General features: G+C 33.6%; 1 protein-coding gene across 1 annotated transcript in view; it reads left to right on the forward strand.

The window, feature by feature from the left end:
- CUNH12orf40 (chromosome unknown C12orf40 homolog) overlaps positions 1–20,083 on the forward strand; it is an 80,219-nt gene extending 60,136 nt beyond the window's left edge. The window contains exons 12-13 of the mRNA XM_017512769.2: positions 12,357–12,439; positions 18,963–20,083. Of these exons, the coding sequence (XP_017368258.1) occupies positions 12,357–12,439; positions 18,963–19,427 (548 nt within the window). The 3' untranslated portion in view covers positions 19,428–20,083. The remainder of the gene's footprint in view (positions 1–12,356; positions 12,440–18,962) is intronic.
- The last annotated feature ends 282 nt before the right edge of the window (positions 20,084–20,365 follow it).

Genomic DNA, 20,365 nt, shown 5'->3' on the forward strand with positions numbered 1-20,365 from the left:
TGGTAGCTTGATGGGGATAGCATTGAATCTATAAATTACCTTGGACAATATGGCCATTTTTACGATATTGATTCTTCCTAACCATGAGCATGGAATGTTTTTCCATCTGTGCCCTCTATTACTTCCTTGAGCAGTAAACAGATGGAAAAACATTCCATAGATTGGTTTGTATCCTTATCCTCCCTGCCCTGTTTAATTCTGCAACATGAGTGGGTTTTTTTTTTTTGTTTTGTTGTTGGTTTGTTTGTTTGTTTGTTTTTGCTGCTTTCTGGTTTGTCATTCCAGTCCATGTTTTTAAAATAAATCCTAAAAATATATAAGTACGTGCATAATCCACGAGTCTCAGTTTCCTGCCTTTATCTAAATGTAATATAGAACACTTTATAAAAGAATTAAGTGAATTTATTTATTTAATAAGATATCTTATAGAGTCCTCTGTGTTAGTGCTTAGATATTTCTTCATCCTGTACTAATGACTACTTAGTAGTGCATTACATACATGAGCTGTTTGTTCAGTCAACACCCTATTGATGGACATTTGGGCTATTTCCAGTATACTTATTAGTACTATAAGTAAACAACTTTGTATAATGTTTCTTATTTGTGGAGGTACATTTTCAGGGTAATTTCTGGGAGTGGAATTGTTGAGTTAAAGGAGAAATATGCTGGTATTTGATAGATATTGCCAAATTTCAATTTGACATTTCTGGACCCCTGGACCAGAGGGGAGCCTACTGCCCTGAAAGGTGACTCCCAGGCCAGGCATCATTCACCATAAGCTGACCAAAGAACCCTTGGGTCTTAAGGGAACATCAGTGGAACTCTGGCAGTATTCCTTGTGGGCCTGGGTTGTGGTGACCATGGGATAAGATTTGTCTGCCTTTGGAAAGGGAAGAGTGGGAAGGACTGTGTCTTGTAGTTTGAATGTAAGCTCAGCCCCAGTAAAATAGAATACAGGTAGACTTCTAGAGTTTGTGACTGTAGTCTCTGGTTTCCAGCTCTGAGGCAGTACTTCTGGATCCACCTGGGGCCTGGAGGAACTTATCACCTTGAAGGGAAAGACACAGGCCTGGCTGGCTTTGCCACCTGCTGATTATAGAGCCGTAGGACCTTGAGAAAGCATAGGCATAACCAGGTAGTTGTTAGAGTAGACCTTGTTTGAGAACCAGTGCTGTGCTTGTTTAACATCTGACCGAGCACAGTCCTGATGGTTGTAGCCATGGGGATGCTTATGTCACTCCGCCCTGAACTTCAGGTGGCTCAGAAAAGAGAGAGAGACTGTTCATTTGAAAGAAGATAAGGGCAATGATAAGCCTCTGCTTGGTAATGCAGAAAATTTTCCCAGATACTGTCTAAGACAATCAAGGCAGTATGTCTACAGGTCTGCAAGAACCACAGCATTACTGGGCTTGGGGTGCCTCTAAAGAAGATACAGCTTAGATCTCAAGACCCAAGTCCTATTTGAATTCCTGGAAAGTGTTCCCAAGATGGATGGGAACAAGTCCAGACGGTGAAGACTGCAACAAATAGCTAACTCTTCAATGCCAAGATACAAACAAACATCTACCATCCAGGATAACGAACTCATCAGATGAACTAAATAAGGCACCAAGGACAAATCCTGGAGAAATGGACATATGTGACCTTTCAGAGTATTCAAAATAACTGTTTTGAGGAAAATGAAATTCAAGAAAACAAAGAGAAGGAATTCAGAAATCTATCAGACAAATTTAACAAAGAGATTGAAATAATTAAAAAGAATCAAGCACAAATTCTGGAGCTGAAAAATGCAGTTGACATATTGAAGAATGCATTAGAGTCTTAATAGCATAATTGATCAAGCAGCAGAAAGAATTAATTGATCAAGCAGCAGAAAGAATTAGTGAGCTTGAAGCCAGACAGTTTAAAAATACACTGTCAGAGAAGACAAATGAAAAAAATAAAGAAGAATGAAGTATGCCTACAGGATCTAGAAAATAGCCTCAAAAGGGTGAATCTAAGAGTTATTGGCCTTAAAGAGGAGGTAGAGAGAGAGGGGTAGAAAGTTTGTTCAATGGGTTTAATAGTAGAGAACCTCCCAAACCTAGAGAAACATATCAATATCCAGGTATAAGAAGGGTTGTAGAACACCTAGCAGATTTAACCCAAAAAAGACTACCTCAAGGAGTTTAATAAACTCCTAAATTTCAAGGATAAAGAAAAGATCCTAAAAGCAGCAAGAGAAAAGAAACAAATAACAAACAGTGGAGCAGCAATATGTCTGACAGCAAACTTTTCAGTAGAAGTCTTACATGCCAGAAAAGAGTGGCATGACATATTTAAAGTGCTGAAGGAAAAAAAAAAAAACACCTTTTACCCTAAAATAATATATCCAGTGAAAATCTCTCTCAAACAGAAAGTAGAAATAAAGACTTCCCAGACAGACAAAAGCTGAGGGATTACCAACACCAGTCCTGTTCTACAAGAAATGCTAAAGGGAGTACTTCAGTCAGAGAGAAGAGAAAGTGAATGAACAAGAAGAAATCATCTGAAGCTACAGAACTCACTGGTAAACAGTAAGTACACAGAAAAACAATATCATAACACTGCAAATGTGGTATGTAAACTCATATCTGAAGTAGAAATACTAAATGATGAACTAGTCAAAAATAACTATAACAACTTTTCAAGCCATAGAGTATATAATAAGATATAAATAGAAACAACAGAAAGTTAAAAAGCAAGAGAATGAAGTTAAGGGGTAGAGTTTTTATTAGTTTTCTTTTTGCTCATTTGTTTATGCAAACAAGTTGTTATCAGCTTAAAATAATGGGTTATAAGATTGTATTTGCAAGTCTTATGATAAACCAAAATCATACAACAGATACACAAAAAATAAAAAATAAGAAAATAAATTATATTAACAGAGAAAATTACCTTTACGAAAAGGAAGACAGGAAGGAAGGAAAGACAAGATCACCACAAAACAGCCAAAAAACAGACAACAAAATAGCAGCGGTAAGTCATTACTTATCAATAATGACATTGACTGTCAATGGATTAAACTCTCCAATCAAAAGACATAGAGTGGCTGAATGGATAAAAAACAAAACCCAATGATCTGTTGCCTATAAGATACACATATCACCTATAAAGAGGGACACAGACTGAAAACAAAGGGATGGAAAAAGACATTGCAAGCCAACAGAAACAAAAAAAGAAGAAGAGTACTATATGTCTATTAGACAAAATAAATTTCAAGGCAAAAAATGTAAGAGACAAAAGAAGGTCATTATATAATCCCTGATGCAATTAATGAAACTTAATCCCTAATGCAACAGTGTTAAGAGGTGAGACCATTAAAGAGGCAGGTCATGAGGGTTCCATGCTCATGAAAGGGGTCAATTCAGAAAGAGGATAAAACAATTTTAAATATATATGTACCCAACACTGAGGCACCCAGATAGATAAAGCAAACATTATTAGAGTGAAAGAGGGAGAGAGAGAGACCACGATACAGTAATAGTTGGAGACTTCAACGTTCCACTTTCAGCATTAGACAAATCTTCCAGAAAGAAAAACTGATGAAACACCAGGCTTCATCTTTACTATAGACCAAATGGACCTGATAGATACTTGCACAACATTTCATCCAGTGTCTAGAGAAAAGACATTCTTTTCCTCAGCATGGATTATTCTCAAAGATAGCCATATGTTAGGCAAGAAAACAAGTCTTAAAACATTTTAAAAAATTGAAGTGATACCAAGTGTCTTTTCTAACTACAATGGAAGAAAACTAGAAATCAATAATGAGGAATTTTGGAAACTATACAAATACATGGAAATTAAACAGTTTATACCTGAATGATCAGTGTGTCAATGCAGAAATTAAGAAGGAAATTGAAAAATTTCTTGAAACAAGTGATAATGGAATCACAATATACCAAAACCTGTGGGATACAAAAGCAGTACTAAGAAGGAAGTTTGTCACTTTAAAAGCCTACATCAAAAAAGAAGAAAAACTACAAATAAACAACTTTGGTATATATCTTAAAGAACTAGAAAAGCAAGGGCAAACCAAACCCAAAATTAGTAGTATGAAAGAAATAATAAGGATTAGAATAGAAATAAATGACATTGAAACAAAGCAAACAGTTCAAAAAATCAATGAAACAAAAAGTTGGTTTTTGAAAAATTAAAATTAACAAGCATTTAAGTATACTAAGAAAAAAAGAGATAACTAAATAAATAAAATCAGAGATGAAAAAGGAGACATTATAACTGATAAAACAGGAATTTAAAGGATCATTAGTGGCTACTATGAATGACTATATGTCAATAAATTTGAAAATCTAGAATAAACTGATAAATTCTTAGACACACTGAATCTACCAAGATTGAACTATCCAAAACCTGAATAGTCCCATAACAACACTTAACTATATTGAAATCATAATTAAAAGTCTCCCAGTAAAGAAAAACCTAAGACTTGAAGTCTTCACTGCCAAATTCTACCAAACATGTAAAGAAGAACTAATACCAATCCTACTAAAAATAGTCTGAATAATGGAGGAGGAGAGACTACTTCCAAACCCATTCTACAATGCAGTATTACCCTAATACCAAACCCAGACAAGACATCCAGAAAAGAAAACTACATGTCAGTGTCTCTGATGAATATTGATGCCATAATCTTCAACAAAATACTAGCAAACTGAATTCAGCAGTACATTAAAAAGATCATTCATATGACCAAGTGGGATTTATCCCTGGGTTATAAAAATGGTTCAAGATATACAAATCAATCAATGTGATACATAATAACAACAGAGTGAAGGACAAAAAAACATATGAACATTTCAATTGATGCTGAAAAAGCATTTGATAAAATTTAACATCCCTTCATGATAAAAAAAAAAAAACTTCCAAAAAAACTGAGTATTGAAGAAACATACCTCAATATAATAGCAGCCATATATGACAGACCTACAGCTAGTATTATACTTAATGGGGAAAAACTGAAAGGCTTTTCTCTAAGATCTGGAACATGAAAAGGATACACACTTTATTTTTATTCAACATAGTACTGGAAGGTCTATCTAGAGCATGAGACAAGAGAAAGAAACGACAAGCAAATTGGAAAGAAGTCAAATTATCCATGTTTGCTGATGATGTGGTCTTATATTTAGAGAAACCTGAAGACTCCACCAAAAACTTATTAGATCTGATAAACAAAATCAGTAAAGTTGCAGGAGGCAAAATCAACATACAAAAATCAGTAGCATTTTTATATGCCATCAGTGAACAATCTGAAAAAGAAATTTTAAAAGTACTTCTGCTTACAGTAGCCACAAATAAAATTAAGTACCCAGGAATTAATCAAAGAAGTGAAAGAGCTCAATAATAAAGACTATAAAACACTGATGAAAGACATTGAAGAGGACACCAAAACATGGAAAGATATTCCCTGTTCATGGATTACAAGAATCAATATTGTTTAAAATGTCTATACTACCCTAAGCAATCTACATATTCAATGCAATCCCTATCAAAATACCAATGACATTATTCATAGAAATTGAAAACCCAATCCCCACATTAATATGTAACCACAAAAGACCAAGACTAGCCAAAGCTGTGCCAAGCAAAAGAAACAAAACTGGAAGAATAGCATTTCCTGACTTCAAATTATACCACAGAGCTATAGTAACTAAAACAGGACGGTGCTGGCATAAAACAGACACATAGGCCAATAGAACAGAATAAATAACCCAGAAACAATTCCACACATTTCCAGTGAACTCATTTTTGACAGAGGTGCCAAGAACATGCACTGAGGAAAAGATAGTCTCTTCAGTGAATGGTGCAGGGAAAACCGGATATCTGTATGCATAAGAATGAAATGAGATCCCATCTCTCACCATATACAAAAATCAAAATCAATTAAAGATTTAAATCTAAGACCTTGAACTATGAAAGTATTACAAGGAAACATTTAGGAAATTCCCCAGGACATTGCTTTGGGTAAACATTTTTGAATAATACCCCACAAGCACAGGGAACCGAAGCAAAAATGGGCAAATGGGATCACATCAAGGTGAAAAGTTTCTGCACAACAAAGGAAACAATCAATAAAGAGACAACCCACAATGGGAGAAAATATTTGTAAATTACCCATCTGACAAGGGATTAATAAACAATATATAAGGAGTTCAAACAGCTGTCTAGGAAAAAATCTAATTATCTGAATAAGAAATGGGCCAAATATTTGAATAAACATTTCTCAAAAGCAGACGTACACATGGCAAAGAGGCATATGAAAAGGTGCTCAACATCATTGATCATAGAAAAAATACAAATCAAAAGTACGATGAGATAGCATCCCACCTCTGTTAAAATGATTTATATCCAAAGGACAGGCAATAACAAACGCTGGTGAGGATATGGAGAAAGGGAACCCTTGTACACTATAGATGGTAACATAAATTAGCACAACCACTATGGAGAATAGTTTGGAGATTCCTCAAAAAAACTAAAAATAGAGCAATCATATGATCAAGCAATCCCCCTGCTGGGTATATACCCAAAAGAAAGGAAATCAGTACATTGTAGAGATAGCTGCACTCCCATGTTTGTTGCAGCACTGTTCACAATAACCAGGATTTAGAAGCAACCTATATCCATCAACAGATTAATCGTTAAAGAAAATGTGGTACTTGCACACAATCTAATAATTGAATTATACGCAATCTAATGCTAACAATTATCATTGTTTTATAATGTTTGATTTCTTGAGAAGTTACACCCCTCCTTGCATTTTTTAAAAAGTTTTTTTTCTGGTTATTCTTGATTACTTCTTCATATAACCTTTAAAATCAACTTGCCTTACTCCAGAAAACATCACAAAAAAAGAATGATCCTGTGATTTGCAACAGCATGGATAGAACTGGAGGTTATTAAGTTAATTGAAACTAGCGAGGCACAGAAAGAAAATCAACACATGTTCTCACTTATTTGTGGGATCTAAAAATCAAAACAATTGAACTCATGGAAATAAGAAGTTAAAAGAATGGTTACTAGAAGCTAGGAAGGGTATGGGGGGGCGGTCAGGAGGGTGGTGATGGTTAATGGGTACAAAAAAATGAATTAGAATGAATAAGACGTATTTGCTAGCACAACAGGTTAACTACAGTCAATAAAACTTCTTTAATCCATGTGGAGTTTAAGTTGATTTAAGGTATAAGGTTTCTATCAGTCCAAGTTTTAAAAATACAACTTTTCCCTAGATGTATTTTTGAGATACTACCTTTTGTATTTGTGATACTACCTTTTTTAGATACTAATTTTCCATATGTAGCTGACCTATTTTGTGGCTTTCTAATTGTTTAATTGGTCTTTCCTAATTTTCATGTGCCAGTACCGTACCACTTTTATTATCATTGTTTTATAAATGTTCAATTTCTTGAAGAATTACATGCCCCTTTGCACTTTTTAAAAAGCTTTTTTTCTGGTTATTGGATTCCTTTTTCATTTAACCTTTTAAATCAACTTGCTTAACTCCAAAAGAAAAGTTTCAATTTTTATTAGGAAACTGTTAACTGTCTGTATTAATTTAGTGTGAATTATTATCCTAATGATGTTGAGTAATCTTATCTAAGAACATGGGATATCTTTTCATTAATTCAGCCTACTTTTTTATATTTAGTAGTTGCTTAAAATATCTTTAAGCACTTTCCTGAAGTTTTCCTCACATAGATTCTGCATGTTTCTTGTTAGATTTATCTGTTGTGCTTTTTGACACACACACACTCACACATACACACACATGCGCGCACACACACACACACACAGAGACAGCTACTTTAGCATGAATATACATCCTGTGTTTCTATATTAAGATTCTGTATTTGGGGCTTAGGCTCGTGTGGTTTTTTTCATTTTACCAAGAGGTTTTTTTTTTTTTTTTTTTTTTTTTTTTCCTTGTGTGGTAGTTTTGATGATGAGTCAGTAATTTGGGAGAGAATGATTCTTAGCATCTGTGGGAATTATTATTAATTTTTACCCATATGTCTTTTTGCATTATTGTTGCAAAAAGGCATGCCACATAAAATTTATCTTCTCAACAGTTTCCAGGTGTACAATACAATATTGTTAACCACATACACGTTGTTGTGCAACAGACCCTCGTCCTGTCTCTTACACCCCCTAAACAACAACTTCTTACCTCCCACTCCCCCCAGCCCCTGACCATTACCATTTTACTTTCTGTTTCTATATTCTACTTATATACCTAGTAAGTGAAATCATGTAGTATTTGTCTTTTTGTGACTGGCTTGTTTCACTTAGCATAATGTCCTTAAGATTCATCCACGTTGTAGTATATAACAAGATTTCCTCTTTTTCATTGCTAAATAGTATTCATTTGTACCTGGATACCATATTTTCTTTATCCATTCTTTCAATGATGGTCATTTAGGTTGTTTCTGCCTCTTTGCTATTATGAATAATGCTACATTGAACATAAGTATGCAAATATCTCTTCTAGATCCTGCTTTCATTTATTTTAGATATATACTCAGAAGTTATGTTGCTGGATTGTATGGTAGCTCTAGTTTTATTTTTTTAGAAATCTTCATATTGTTTCCATTCTTGCTGCCATTTTACATCCCTACCAGCAGTACAAAAAGATTCCAATTTTTCTACATCCTTGCGAATATTTATTATTTTCTTTTTTTACTGTTGGTGGTCACCCTAAGAGGTGTAAGGTGATATTTCATTTTGATATAGATCTTTTTAAATGGTGAATTTTACTAATTGATTTTCTAATTTGGACCATCTTAGCATTCCTATAATAAATTTCATTAAGACCTTATGTGTTATGATTCTTTGCTATTCTTTTTATTCTGTTCTTTTAAAAAATTTAATACTTTTTAATTATAAGATTTTTGTATTGGTATTCATAAGTGAGATTTCCCTGTAGAGAGAGTGTGTATGTGTATATGCTGTCTTTATTAGATTTTGATGTTGATGTTATACCAGATATACAAAAGTTTTTAAATGTACATAAAGGCAAAAATTGAGGCCATTTGAAAGCCGCCTTGGAACTTGAGTCTTTTGCTTCTTCTCTATCCCAATTTCACTGCTTTATTGCAGATCATAATCACTTCATACTTACTCAGTTAATCTTCTAACTGACCTGATTTTATTGTCTCACCTTTGTTTACTTCATCCTTAGGTGACATCATGGCTGATCTAAAATGTACCTCCATTAATATTTAGAAATATTTGCACATTCTTTTCCCTCTGTCTCATGTTTTTCATCTTGTCTCTGAAAATTGTTTATTCATCATTCAAAACCTACTCTCTATACTTGTGTTTTCTCTATAAATTGTCACCAAATCTCTTTCCCTAGAGTTCATCACACTTAGCTGTCTCCTACTTTTGTATCTTTTATGATGTTACATCTTATTTTGTGACTTAAAAAAACTTATATCTTTCTTCACTGAAAGATTCTGAACACTTTGAGGGTTGTGACCATGTGTCCCTAATAACTATCACAGCGCCTTACATAAAGTAGTTACTTTTTAGTTTTCTTTTTACAAATTTTTTCCATAAGTTACTGGGGTACAGGTGGTATTGGGTTACATGAGAAAGTTCTTTAGTGGTGATTTGTGAGATTTTGGTGTGCCCATCACCCGAGCAGTATATATTGCACCATACTGGTAGTCTTTCATCCCTCTCTTCCCTCCCATTCTTCCCCTCAAGTTCCCAAAGTTCATTGTATCATTCTTATACCTTTCTGTCCTCATAGCTTAACTCCCACATATCAGTGAACAGACAATGTTTGGTTTTCCATTCCTGAATTATTTCACTTAGAATAATAGTCTCTAGTCTCATCCGGGTCACTGCAAGTGCTGTTAATTAATATCTTTTTATGGCTGCATAGTATTCTATCATATAGAGAGAGCACAGTTTCTTTATCTTTTTGTTGTTTGATGGGCATTTGGGTTGGTTCCATGATTTTACAATTGTGAATTGTGCTGCTATAAACATGCGTGTGCAAGTATGTTTTTCAAATAATGACTTCTTTTCCTCTGGGTAGATATCCAGTAGTGGGATTGCTGGACCAAATGGTAGTTCTACGTTTAGTTCTTAAAGGAATTTTCATGTTGTTTTCCATAGTCGTTGTACTAGTTTACATTCCCACCAGCAATGTAGAAGTGTTCCTTGTTCACTGCATCCACGCCAACATCTGCTTTTTGGTTTTTTAATTATGCCATTCTTGCAGGAGTAAGGTTAGGTATTGCACTGTGGTTTTGATTTGCATTTCCTCAATCATTAGTGATGCTGAGCATTTTAAAAATATGTTTGTTGGCCATTTATATATCTTCTTTTGAGAATTGTCAATTCATGCCATCAGCCCACCTTTCAATGGGATTGTTAGTTTTTTTCTTACAGATTTGTGTGCCTTGTAGAGTCTGGATATAGGTCCTTTGTCAGATGTGAAGATTTTCTCCCACTCTGTGGGTTGTCTGTTTACCATGCTGACCGTTCCTTTTGCTGTGCAAAAGCTCTTTAGTTTAATTAGGTCTTGGCTATATATTTGTTTCTATTTCATTTGCGTTTGGGTTCTTGGTCATGAAATCCTTGCTTAAACCAGTGTCTAAAAGGGTTATTCATGTTATAATCTAGAATTTTTATAATTTCAGGTCTTATTCAAAGCATCCAGTTTGATACATTTTCAGTATTTGCTTAATACTGTTAGATCAGGTCTTAGGTTTAAGTCCTTAATCCATCTTGAGTTGATTTTTGTATAAGGTGAGAGATGAGGATCCAGTTTCATTCTCCTACATGTGGCTAGTCAATTATCCCTACATGTGGCTAGCCAATTATCTCCTACATGTGGCTAGCCACTCATTTGTTGAAAAAGGTTTCTTTTATCCTCTTTGTTTCTGTTTGCTTTGTTGAAGATCAGTTGTCTGTAAGTATTTGGGTTTATTTCTGGGTTCTCTATTCTGTTCCTTTGGTCTGTGTGCCTATTTTTATACAGTGCCATACACATCCCATGCTCATGGATGGGTAGAATCAATATTGTGAAAATGATCATACTGCCAAAAGCAATGTACAAATTCAATGCAATCCCCATCAAAATACCACCATTATTCTTCATAGAATTAAAAAAAAAAATTCCAAACTCCATATGTAACCAAAAAAGAGCCCACACAGCCAAAGCAAGACTAAGCAAAAAATAACAAACCTGAAGGCATCACACTACTTCATTTCATAGTATACTATAAGGCCATGGTCCCCAAAATAAGTGTTTAATTGTACTTAATTTCATTTGCATGCCCTTTTCTGCACTGTTAAAGGTGAGAACATTCATTCAACAGACAGTTTTCTTCCTTTCTAATGACTATGGATTTATGGTACCTATGGTCTGAATGAACCTGGGGTGAAATGCCCCTAAATTATGTTGTTAGTAGTAATATCCCACTCTTCACTTTTGTGTAGTCTGCTTTCTTTTGTCAGTGATAAACATGCTTTGTGGGGTATAAATTTCCTTCTAGAATGATGAAATAAGAGTATCAGGAGTATCAGAGTTCAGCTAAGTTCTCTCTGCCTCTCCGCTGACTGAAACTAGATTTTGTTACAGAAAGCATCAATCATGGCCTCAGGTACTCATGATTTATTGCATATAGGAGGACATGTAATCTGGTATGTGTTGTTGTTTCATGTTCTGCAGCCTTTTGCTTCTCTTGATAGCCGACCCATTTTTGTAAACAAGGGAAGAGGAGTGGTTGAAGCTCTGGTTGCTCTTTGTAGTTTAGACATAGTAGAGATTCATGACCTATATCCCAATCCCATTTTAAAACTTTATTTGCAGTTGTAAACTAACAATATTAAGCAGATACTGAAAATGTATCAAACTGGATGCTTTGAATAGGTTTTGTTCACAGGGTTTGATTGCACAGTAAACTTACATTTACTAGATTGGCAAATGTCTGATGTGTTAGGACTTAATAAACTTGGATAACTCTTCCTCCCTCAGGTTAACACTTTAAATTATTTGTTCGTAAAATATAATTCATATGTTGGAAAAATCAATCCAATTTCCTCTCTTCTGTTTTCTTCACTTACATTATATATGCTTATTTTATTTGTGGATACAAATCTTTTAAGAGTAGAATAAATCCATAAACTCTGTCAGAATTGTAAGGTGCCAAGTATCCACGATTTTAACTAATTTTGTCACATTTTAAAGTGTTGTGTGTTGTTAGATAAATTTGTTTTATCAGCAGATAACTCCTGCCTGGGATGTGTATGTTGTAGAGTATTAGTAAATACAATTATTGATGTATTAAACCTTTATTTTTCAGCTCTTGATTCTACACAGAGTAGTCAGTCTACCAGTTACTCTCCAAGACCAACAGACAGCTGTTTCAGTTCTAGTTCAGAATTGGTAAGTTATGCTTGTTTTGTTTATTAATTTATGCTATATTAACTATTGTTTTTCTCATAGTCTAGCTTTACCTTATAAAAATGTTGAGTCAATAAATAGTGGAAATAAAAAAGTGTAAACAAAAATATGTACAAGTATTTAAAAACATAGGAAAGAAAAATGTAAATAAAAATAAAATAAAAATGTAAATGAATACCATTCCTCACATTTATGAAAATAATGCTTTCATTGCTATTTACAGATCACTTTTTATCAACATATATGTGTATACACACACACACACACACACACACACACACACATTATGTGTGTACAGTTTATCCTTGAACAATACAGGGGTTAGGGATGCTGCCCAGTCAAAAATCTGAAAAACGTTTGACTCCGCAGAACTATTAATAGCCTACTGTTAGCCAGAATCCTTACTGATAACATGTGCAATTGATTAGCACATGTTTGTTTGTTGTATATATTATATACTGTATATAATAAAGTAAGCTAAAGAAAAGAATATGTTACTAAGAAAATCTTAGGAAGAGAAGATATATTTACTATTTAAGTAAGAATAGATCATCGTAAAAGTTGTAATCCTCATCATCTTCACATTGAGTAGGATGAGGAGGAGGACGGAGAGGCAGTGTTGATCTTGCTGTCTGATTGGTATCAGAGGCAGAAGAGGGTGGAGGAGGTAGAATGTGGGGAAGGAGAGGCAGGCATACTTGGTGTAACTTTATGGAAATACATCATTATTTCTGTCTGACTTTTGATTTTTTGTTTCTATAGTATGTTTTTACATGGTACCAATCCTTATTCTGTTTACTTTAGCTTCACAGCCTGTATCATAGAAGGGTCTATGTCATAAAAGAAGCCAAAAGTCTTGAGTAATCAACACTTATGCCAGATCGTCTGTCAGTTTGTTTTCTGGCACTGCTTCTTTTGTGTCTTCTTCCTTGTTGTCTATAACTGGTTGTTAAGTATTCATCTCCATCAAGTTGTCTTCTGTTAATTCCTCTGGTGTTGTGTCTGTTAGCTCTTTAACTTTTCTAAGCTCCATTGAAACCCTTCACCTTTCCCTTTTTTTAATTTTTTGCTGTATCCGCAATCTCTTTCATGATTTTCTTAATGAGCTCTTATAAATTTTATGAAGTCATGTTAGACATCTGGAACAGTTTTCTCCTACAGGGATTTCTTTTCTGAGTCTTGATGACTTTCATGGCTTTTTCTGTAACAGTAATGGCATCTTCAATGGTATAATCCTTCCAGACTTTTATGATGTTCTCTTTCTTGGGTTCTCTTCCATTTCATTGACCATCCTTTCCATAGAGCACAATGTATAATGAACCTTAAAGGTCAGTGTGACCCCCTGATCTAGAGGCTGAAGATGTGCTTGGAAACACGTAAACTACTTTAATGCCTTTGGTGTTGAACTCATGGGATTCTGGGTGACCAGCGCCATTGTCAATATCAAAATAACTTTAAAAGGCAGTCCCTTACTGGAAAAGCACTTACTGATTTCAGGGACAAAGCACTGATGGAACCAATTCAGAAAAAGGGTTCTTGTTTTCCAAGCCTTCTTGTTGTGTCACGAAGAAACTAGCAATTGGTGTTTATCTTTTCGTTCAAAGCTTCAGGGTTAGCAGCGTTATGGCTAAGGGCAATCTTGGTCATAAACCTGACTGCATTAGACAAAACAGTAGAGTTAGGCTATCCAATCTTGCCTTAAATTCTGGTGCTTGCTTCTCTTTCTTACTAATAAATATCCTATGTGGCATTTTTTTCCCTGGAATAGGGCACTTTTGTTCCCATTAAAAACTTGTTTAGGCAGATACCCTTTTTCCTCAGTGATTTTCTTTAATGGAATCTGGGAATGTCTCTGCTGCTTCTTGGTCTGCAGAAGCTGCTTCTACTATTACCTTTACGTTTTTTAAGCAAAACCTATTTCTAAAATTATCAAACCATCCTCTGCTGGCATTAAATTCTCCAGCATTAGATCCTTCACCTTCCTTTTGCTTTAAGTTGTCATAAAATGGCTTCACAAATCTTGACTCATATTAGAGTCTAAAGATCTGCCTTTCTCATAGCAATACTGCACCCACATAAAAGCTATATTTTTAATACAACATTAAAAGGTATTTCACAAAAAGTACATTTTCCTTCACAAGTTTCCTTTTCTTTTTTAAAGAACTATACTTAGATTTAACTTTTACTGGTGTATATATAAACTCATGCAAATGAGGCCTTAGGAAGGAGGGGTTGACTGTCTTTCAGTAGTGTGTTCTCAACACTATATTACAGTGTTCTCTATTTGTTAACTAGTTTCATTTCCTGAAATAAAAGAGCAAGTAATGCATCCCTAAAGGATCCTGCTTAGATTTACATTTTAATTGTGTATGCAGAAACATATTATGATAAGTACTTATGAACAAAGATAAGAAATATCACTTAGGTGGGCATGGTGGCTCATGCTTGTAATCCCAGCATTTTGGGAGACTGAGGTGGCCAGTTGCTTGAGCCTAGGAGTTCGTGACCAGCCTGGGCAACATAGCAAAAACAAATACAAAAAATTAGCTAGACATGGTGGCGTGTGCCTATAGTCACGGTTACTGGGAAGGCTGAGATGGGAGAATCACCTGAGCCTGGGAGGTTGAGGTTTTAGTGAGCCGTGATTGTGCCACTACAATCCAGCCTGAGCAATGGAGTGAGACCTTGTCTCAAAAAATGTATTGAAAAGTGAGATATTTTACTAATTTATTTAATTAAAACAGTTAAATTATCTTTGCCAAAAAAAAAAAAAAAAAAAATTCACTGAATAACATGTTGTCAACACTAGATTACAAGGTTATCTATTTGTTAAACAGTTCAGTTCTTTGAAAGAATATAACTCAAATTGCATCACTAAAGAAGCATGTTTAGATTGAACTTTTATTTATTTTTATTGATGTATAATATTTGTACATATTTAATCGAGGTATATGATATTTTGTTACATGACTTGAATGTGTAATGATCAAGCAAGAGAATTTAGGATATCCATCACCTCGAGTATTTATTTCTCGGTGTTGGGACCATTTCAAGACTTATCTCCTAGCTCTTTTGAAATATACATATTTTTTCAACTGTAGTCACCCTAATCTACTATTAAACATTAGAACTTATTCCTCCTAACTGTATGTTTGTACCCATTAACCAACCTCTCTTCGTCTCTCCCACCCCCTGACACCCACACCTTTCCCAGTCTCTGGTATCTCTATCATTCTACTTTCAATCTCCATGAGATCAACTTTTTAAATTCCCATTTGTAAGTGAGAACATGTTATATTTGTCCTTCTGTACATCATCCTTATGCTGGATTTATATATTTTAAAATGACAGGAAACTGCATGTGCAGATCCCAGTTTATAGTACACATCAAGCAGTTCCAGCAGTTAGTGAATGTCATGACTTTTTTCTGCTTCTTGGAAGTGCTGCCAGCATCATTAGTGGCATTTTATGTGGCTCCCCTGATATTATTCAAGGTGTACATTACTGCACTAAACATAGTGAAAAATATGCAGGAACCACAAGAGATCACTTTTTACCAATATTTGCGATTTACTGGAGAGACCGCAACAGCAATAGGAGGTGGCTACGAAATTATTACAGTAGTACAGTATGTGCTAGAGTAGTTTTATGCAGTCATGATTGAATACTGCATATTTGTTTACACTTCTCTGTGTTTGCTTACATTTGTCTTGGTTGTAAATGTGCCACTTATGGACTGTGTTTGTATGCATAAATTTTGATAAATTTTAACTTTTCATAATAGACTCATATATATTTTAGAGTAGTAAATTATAAAATTAACTACTATCTACATATATTTTATGCATTCATGATATACTTAACTTTTTCTTATGTTTTTTGAGATTTCTCAAATTGTCATAAATCTTCAGAAAGTTTTCTAATATATTTATTAAAGAAAAATGCACATATAAGTGGACCTGTGCAGTTCAAACCTGTGGTGTTCAAGGATCAACTGTGTATACACACATGGTATATAATATATAAAATGTATATAGATAAATTTTGTTTCTTTTAAGAGGCCTTTTAAAAGAACCCATTCACAGTAATTAGAAATGTAAAATAACCAAGAATAGATTTTAAAAATAAAGTCTTTAGGTTTAGATGTAGAAAACTCTAAAATGTTATTGAAAACTGAAACCAGAATAATTGGAGTGACAGTATATTCTGCATGAGAGTTCTCCATTGTTGATATATCACGTTTAAATGGAATTCTCCTTCATTCACTCTTTCATCTTCATTTCATCTGCCTTTTGTCTCTAATTCACCATCCAAGCAGCTCTTGCTAAAGACATCAATGACGACTTTGTTGCTAAATTCATTGGATACTTTTGAATTTATCCCATAAGAACTCCCAATATTGGTGTAAATGATTATTTTTTAAAAAATGTTCTAACTCTTCACTTTGTGATAACACATTGTCTTGTTTTTCTTCATACTTCTCTGAATGCTACTTTATGCCTCTGCCTACTTTTCCTCTACCCTTCCCCCTATATAAATGTTGTAATGTTTAGAGTTTGACACAGGATCATCATCTTCTTCTGTTAACCTGTACTCTAAACCTTAGGTGATGTTACAGACTCCAGTGATTTTTTTTGTACTGTCTGCATGATGACAGTTCTTAACCTCATCTTTATTTAGATGTCCAATTTTTCATTGAACATATTTTTGATATTTCACAAAAATCTCCATCTCTTCATTCCTCAGACTGAATACCCCTGGTCTTCTCCACAAATGAGTTTTTCTGACATTTCCCATTATCAGTAGATTCCTTTTCTGTCTACCCACATGTTCATGTCAGAAACTTAGTACTTCACTTTGTCCTTTCTGTCTTGTCTACCTCCTTCAACCAATTCATTCTGACACCTAATCTAATCAGGTCAATGTTTTTTCTTGAACTATTGTGGTTGTTTCCTAAGAAATATGTCTACTGTCACTCTTGGTCCACTTTCTTCTTGTTAGCAACTATCATGATCTTTTGCAAACATAAATTGAATCATGTTATTTTCATATGCAACTCTTCAGTGGATTCCTATTTTACTTTAGCATCAATATCCTTTACAGTGACTACCAGCCATGTGCAATATGACCCTGGCTAACACTTTTAATTTCTGATAGTGTTCTCCCTTTCTCTTCCTGCCCCATGTTACTGACATTTCACTTTCCTTAGCTTTTCAGTGTCTTTTCTGCTTCAGATTTTTTATACAATCTGTTTCCTCTACCTTACTCTTACTCATCCTTCAGGTCTCATCTTAAATATGTCACTTACTAGAAAAGTCCCTCACTGGCTCCCCACTCTAATTAGGCCTGTAACTTATATGTTCAAAGTGCCTAATATTTGTTCTTCATAACAATTTTCTCAAATTGTAATTATATTTGCAAGTGTATGATTTTTTGACTAATGTCATTTCTACCCATCAGAATGTCTACTCCAAGAGGGTCACATTATAGATGCTAAATGAATATTTGTTTGAATAAATGAATGCATTGAGCTTGTGTGCTCAGCCAGTTTTAATGCTATGTCATGTGCTTGCTCCTGATGTTTCGGTGTCAATCAGCTGAAGCCTATACTCCATTTTATATTTAGTTTTTTATATTAACTTTGCATTTTTAGCTTGAATAATCAACACTTTTATAAGATTTTCATTAAAAGAGTATTTTTATTCAGTAATTAAGAGATAATTTTTTCACAAAGTTTGAAAAATTTATTCTTAGAAAATTAAAATCTAGATGTATTAAAAAGTTCTTAGTTTGACTTTTTATATAACAGTTGAGATACGTATTGCTACTTAACTTTTCTGTTTGATTTCCTATTAGCCAATGTTCTTATGTTATCTTCTTAAGATATATATATGTTAATATATATATTAAATATATATTAAATTATAAATAATATATAATAAATTATAAGTAATATATATTAAATATGCATTATTTAATACATATGTATTTATGTATATTATATGATATATATTTCATTGGACTGGGCCCATAAAACATACACAAATAGTTATTTTTTACTTAATGAGTTAATAAATAACTGAACAGGTTATATGTATTAGCTGTTCCCTTCAAAGGTGTTGCTTCTACTCCACTCTTTTTAAGTAAAGGAAGAATGTGCTGCATATCATTTCTTCTGTGTGAAAGAGTAGAGAGATGATATAGCCTGTGATTAGAGGGACTGATAAAAGAAAAAAGTTCCTTCTCCTTTTTACCTTTTTTGCATTTTTATTACAAATATTATTGTTATGCTATTTTAAAGTTCATGACCTCCTGGGAGGTGTGGCAGATAATTGGTTGAAGACTCTTTGATGATATACCTGCTTTGAGTTGTAACTTGCCACACTCTCTTTTGTATTTAGAAAATTTCTATAGTAGGGATTTTAAGAATGTATCCTTTAAAGTGATTGAATGTATTTTTTAAATTTAAGCATGGTTTATAGCAAAATTATTAATTTTTTTTTAGCTATCTGAAGATGAAGATCAAATATCACAGCAAATTGAAGATTCAAATAGGATGCCCATCAAAACCAAAGAAACAACTAATAATTTTTATGTAGAAAGGATGGAAAAACTTTCAGGTGATAGGATTGTTAAAAACAATGACAAAATTCATAAACAGAATGAGAATTTCTACCAGTTCTCAGTGAAATGTAATACAGATCAGTTTACGCAGCCACAGTGCAATTCAGCACACATCTTACAAAACAAAACCAATAGTAACTGCATTCTGCAGGCTGCAAGATGTGATGTAGGGACACAAACAGGGAATGAATCTGTAATGGAGGAAAAATTAGATGCTGCCATACAGTGTAATCTAATTTCAAAATGTACATGTAGAAGTGATGTTTCTCTTTGCAACTTTGAAAGGTGCAGTGAAAGTATTAAGGCAGATACCACTGGAGGGCAGGAAATCCTTAAGAACAAGTAATATTCTAAAATCTCTACCTAGGATGTAGAATTTCGCTTGCCCTTAGAAAACAATAGTAAATGTTGAAAATTTCATTATCATGGTAAGAAATGAGAAAATGTAGCTAAGCACAAGCTGACAGTGTTCAGAGAGTATATTGATGGTTCATGTTAAAACATTTTAATATTATTAATGTATGTATTTAACTTTTATATTGACATTTCATTAATAGCTTTGGTATATGGCAGAGTTTTTAGAAAATAATAGTAAATTTACTAGCATTCTTATGTACATTCAGTATATTAAAATGATTTGCTGTTATGGGTTAAAAATGTGCTTAAATGCTTTCTTCCTTGTTGCATTTATTTAAATATTCTTTCTAGTTGCATCTTCTGGCAAAAATGTTCTCTTTCAAGATTTTAAGATAGAAAATAATACCTAATATATTTAATATCCTCGTTATAATAATTTTGTTATCCATTTCTCTTTAATATTTTGTTCCCATTTAATTCTAGCATTAATGTATAGATAATATACATATCTTCTCTTGCATGGCATAGTTGTTTTTGTGGGTGCTGGTATTAATTCAAAGGAAGTGTCCTATAGGATTAAAAGATGTTTTAATGCTTGTAAAAAAGAATTGTTTGAAATTGAAAAATAATGATTTATGTTACTAATTTTAATGATGCTAAGATTCTTTTCATAAATATAATAAGATTTCTTATTTCTAAAATGTAGGCTTTGTTACTAACACAACACTGATTTTGTATCAAGGTTTTGTATTCTTTCAAGGCACAGAGAAGAGGGCATTTCAATATCTAACTGAACCACAAATCAAATTGTTAGAGGTTTCTGTGCCTTTAAAGAAAACAATGGTTTCGTGTTACATTTTTATATACAGATATGTCACTCAAGAGTGTGTTTTGCAGAGATGATTTGGGGCCTAGCAATTTAGCATC

The sequence above is a fragment of the Cebus imitator genome, unplaced genomic scaffold (assembly GCF_001604975.1).
Source record: "Cebus imitator isolate Cc_AM_T3 unplaced genomic scaffold, Cebus_imitator-1.0 Scaffold477, whole genome shotgun sequence".
Lineage (NCBI taxonomy): Eukaryota > Metazoa > Chordata > Mammalia > Primates > Cebidae > Cebus > Cebus imitator.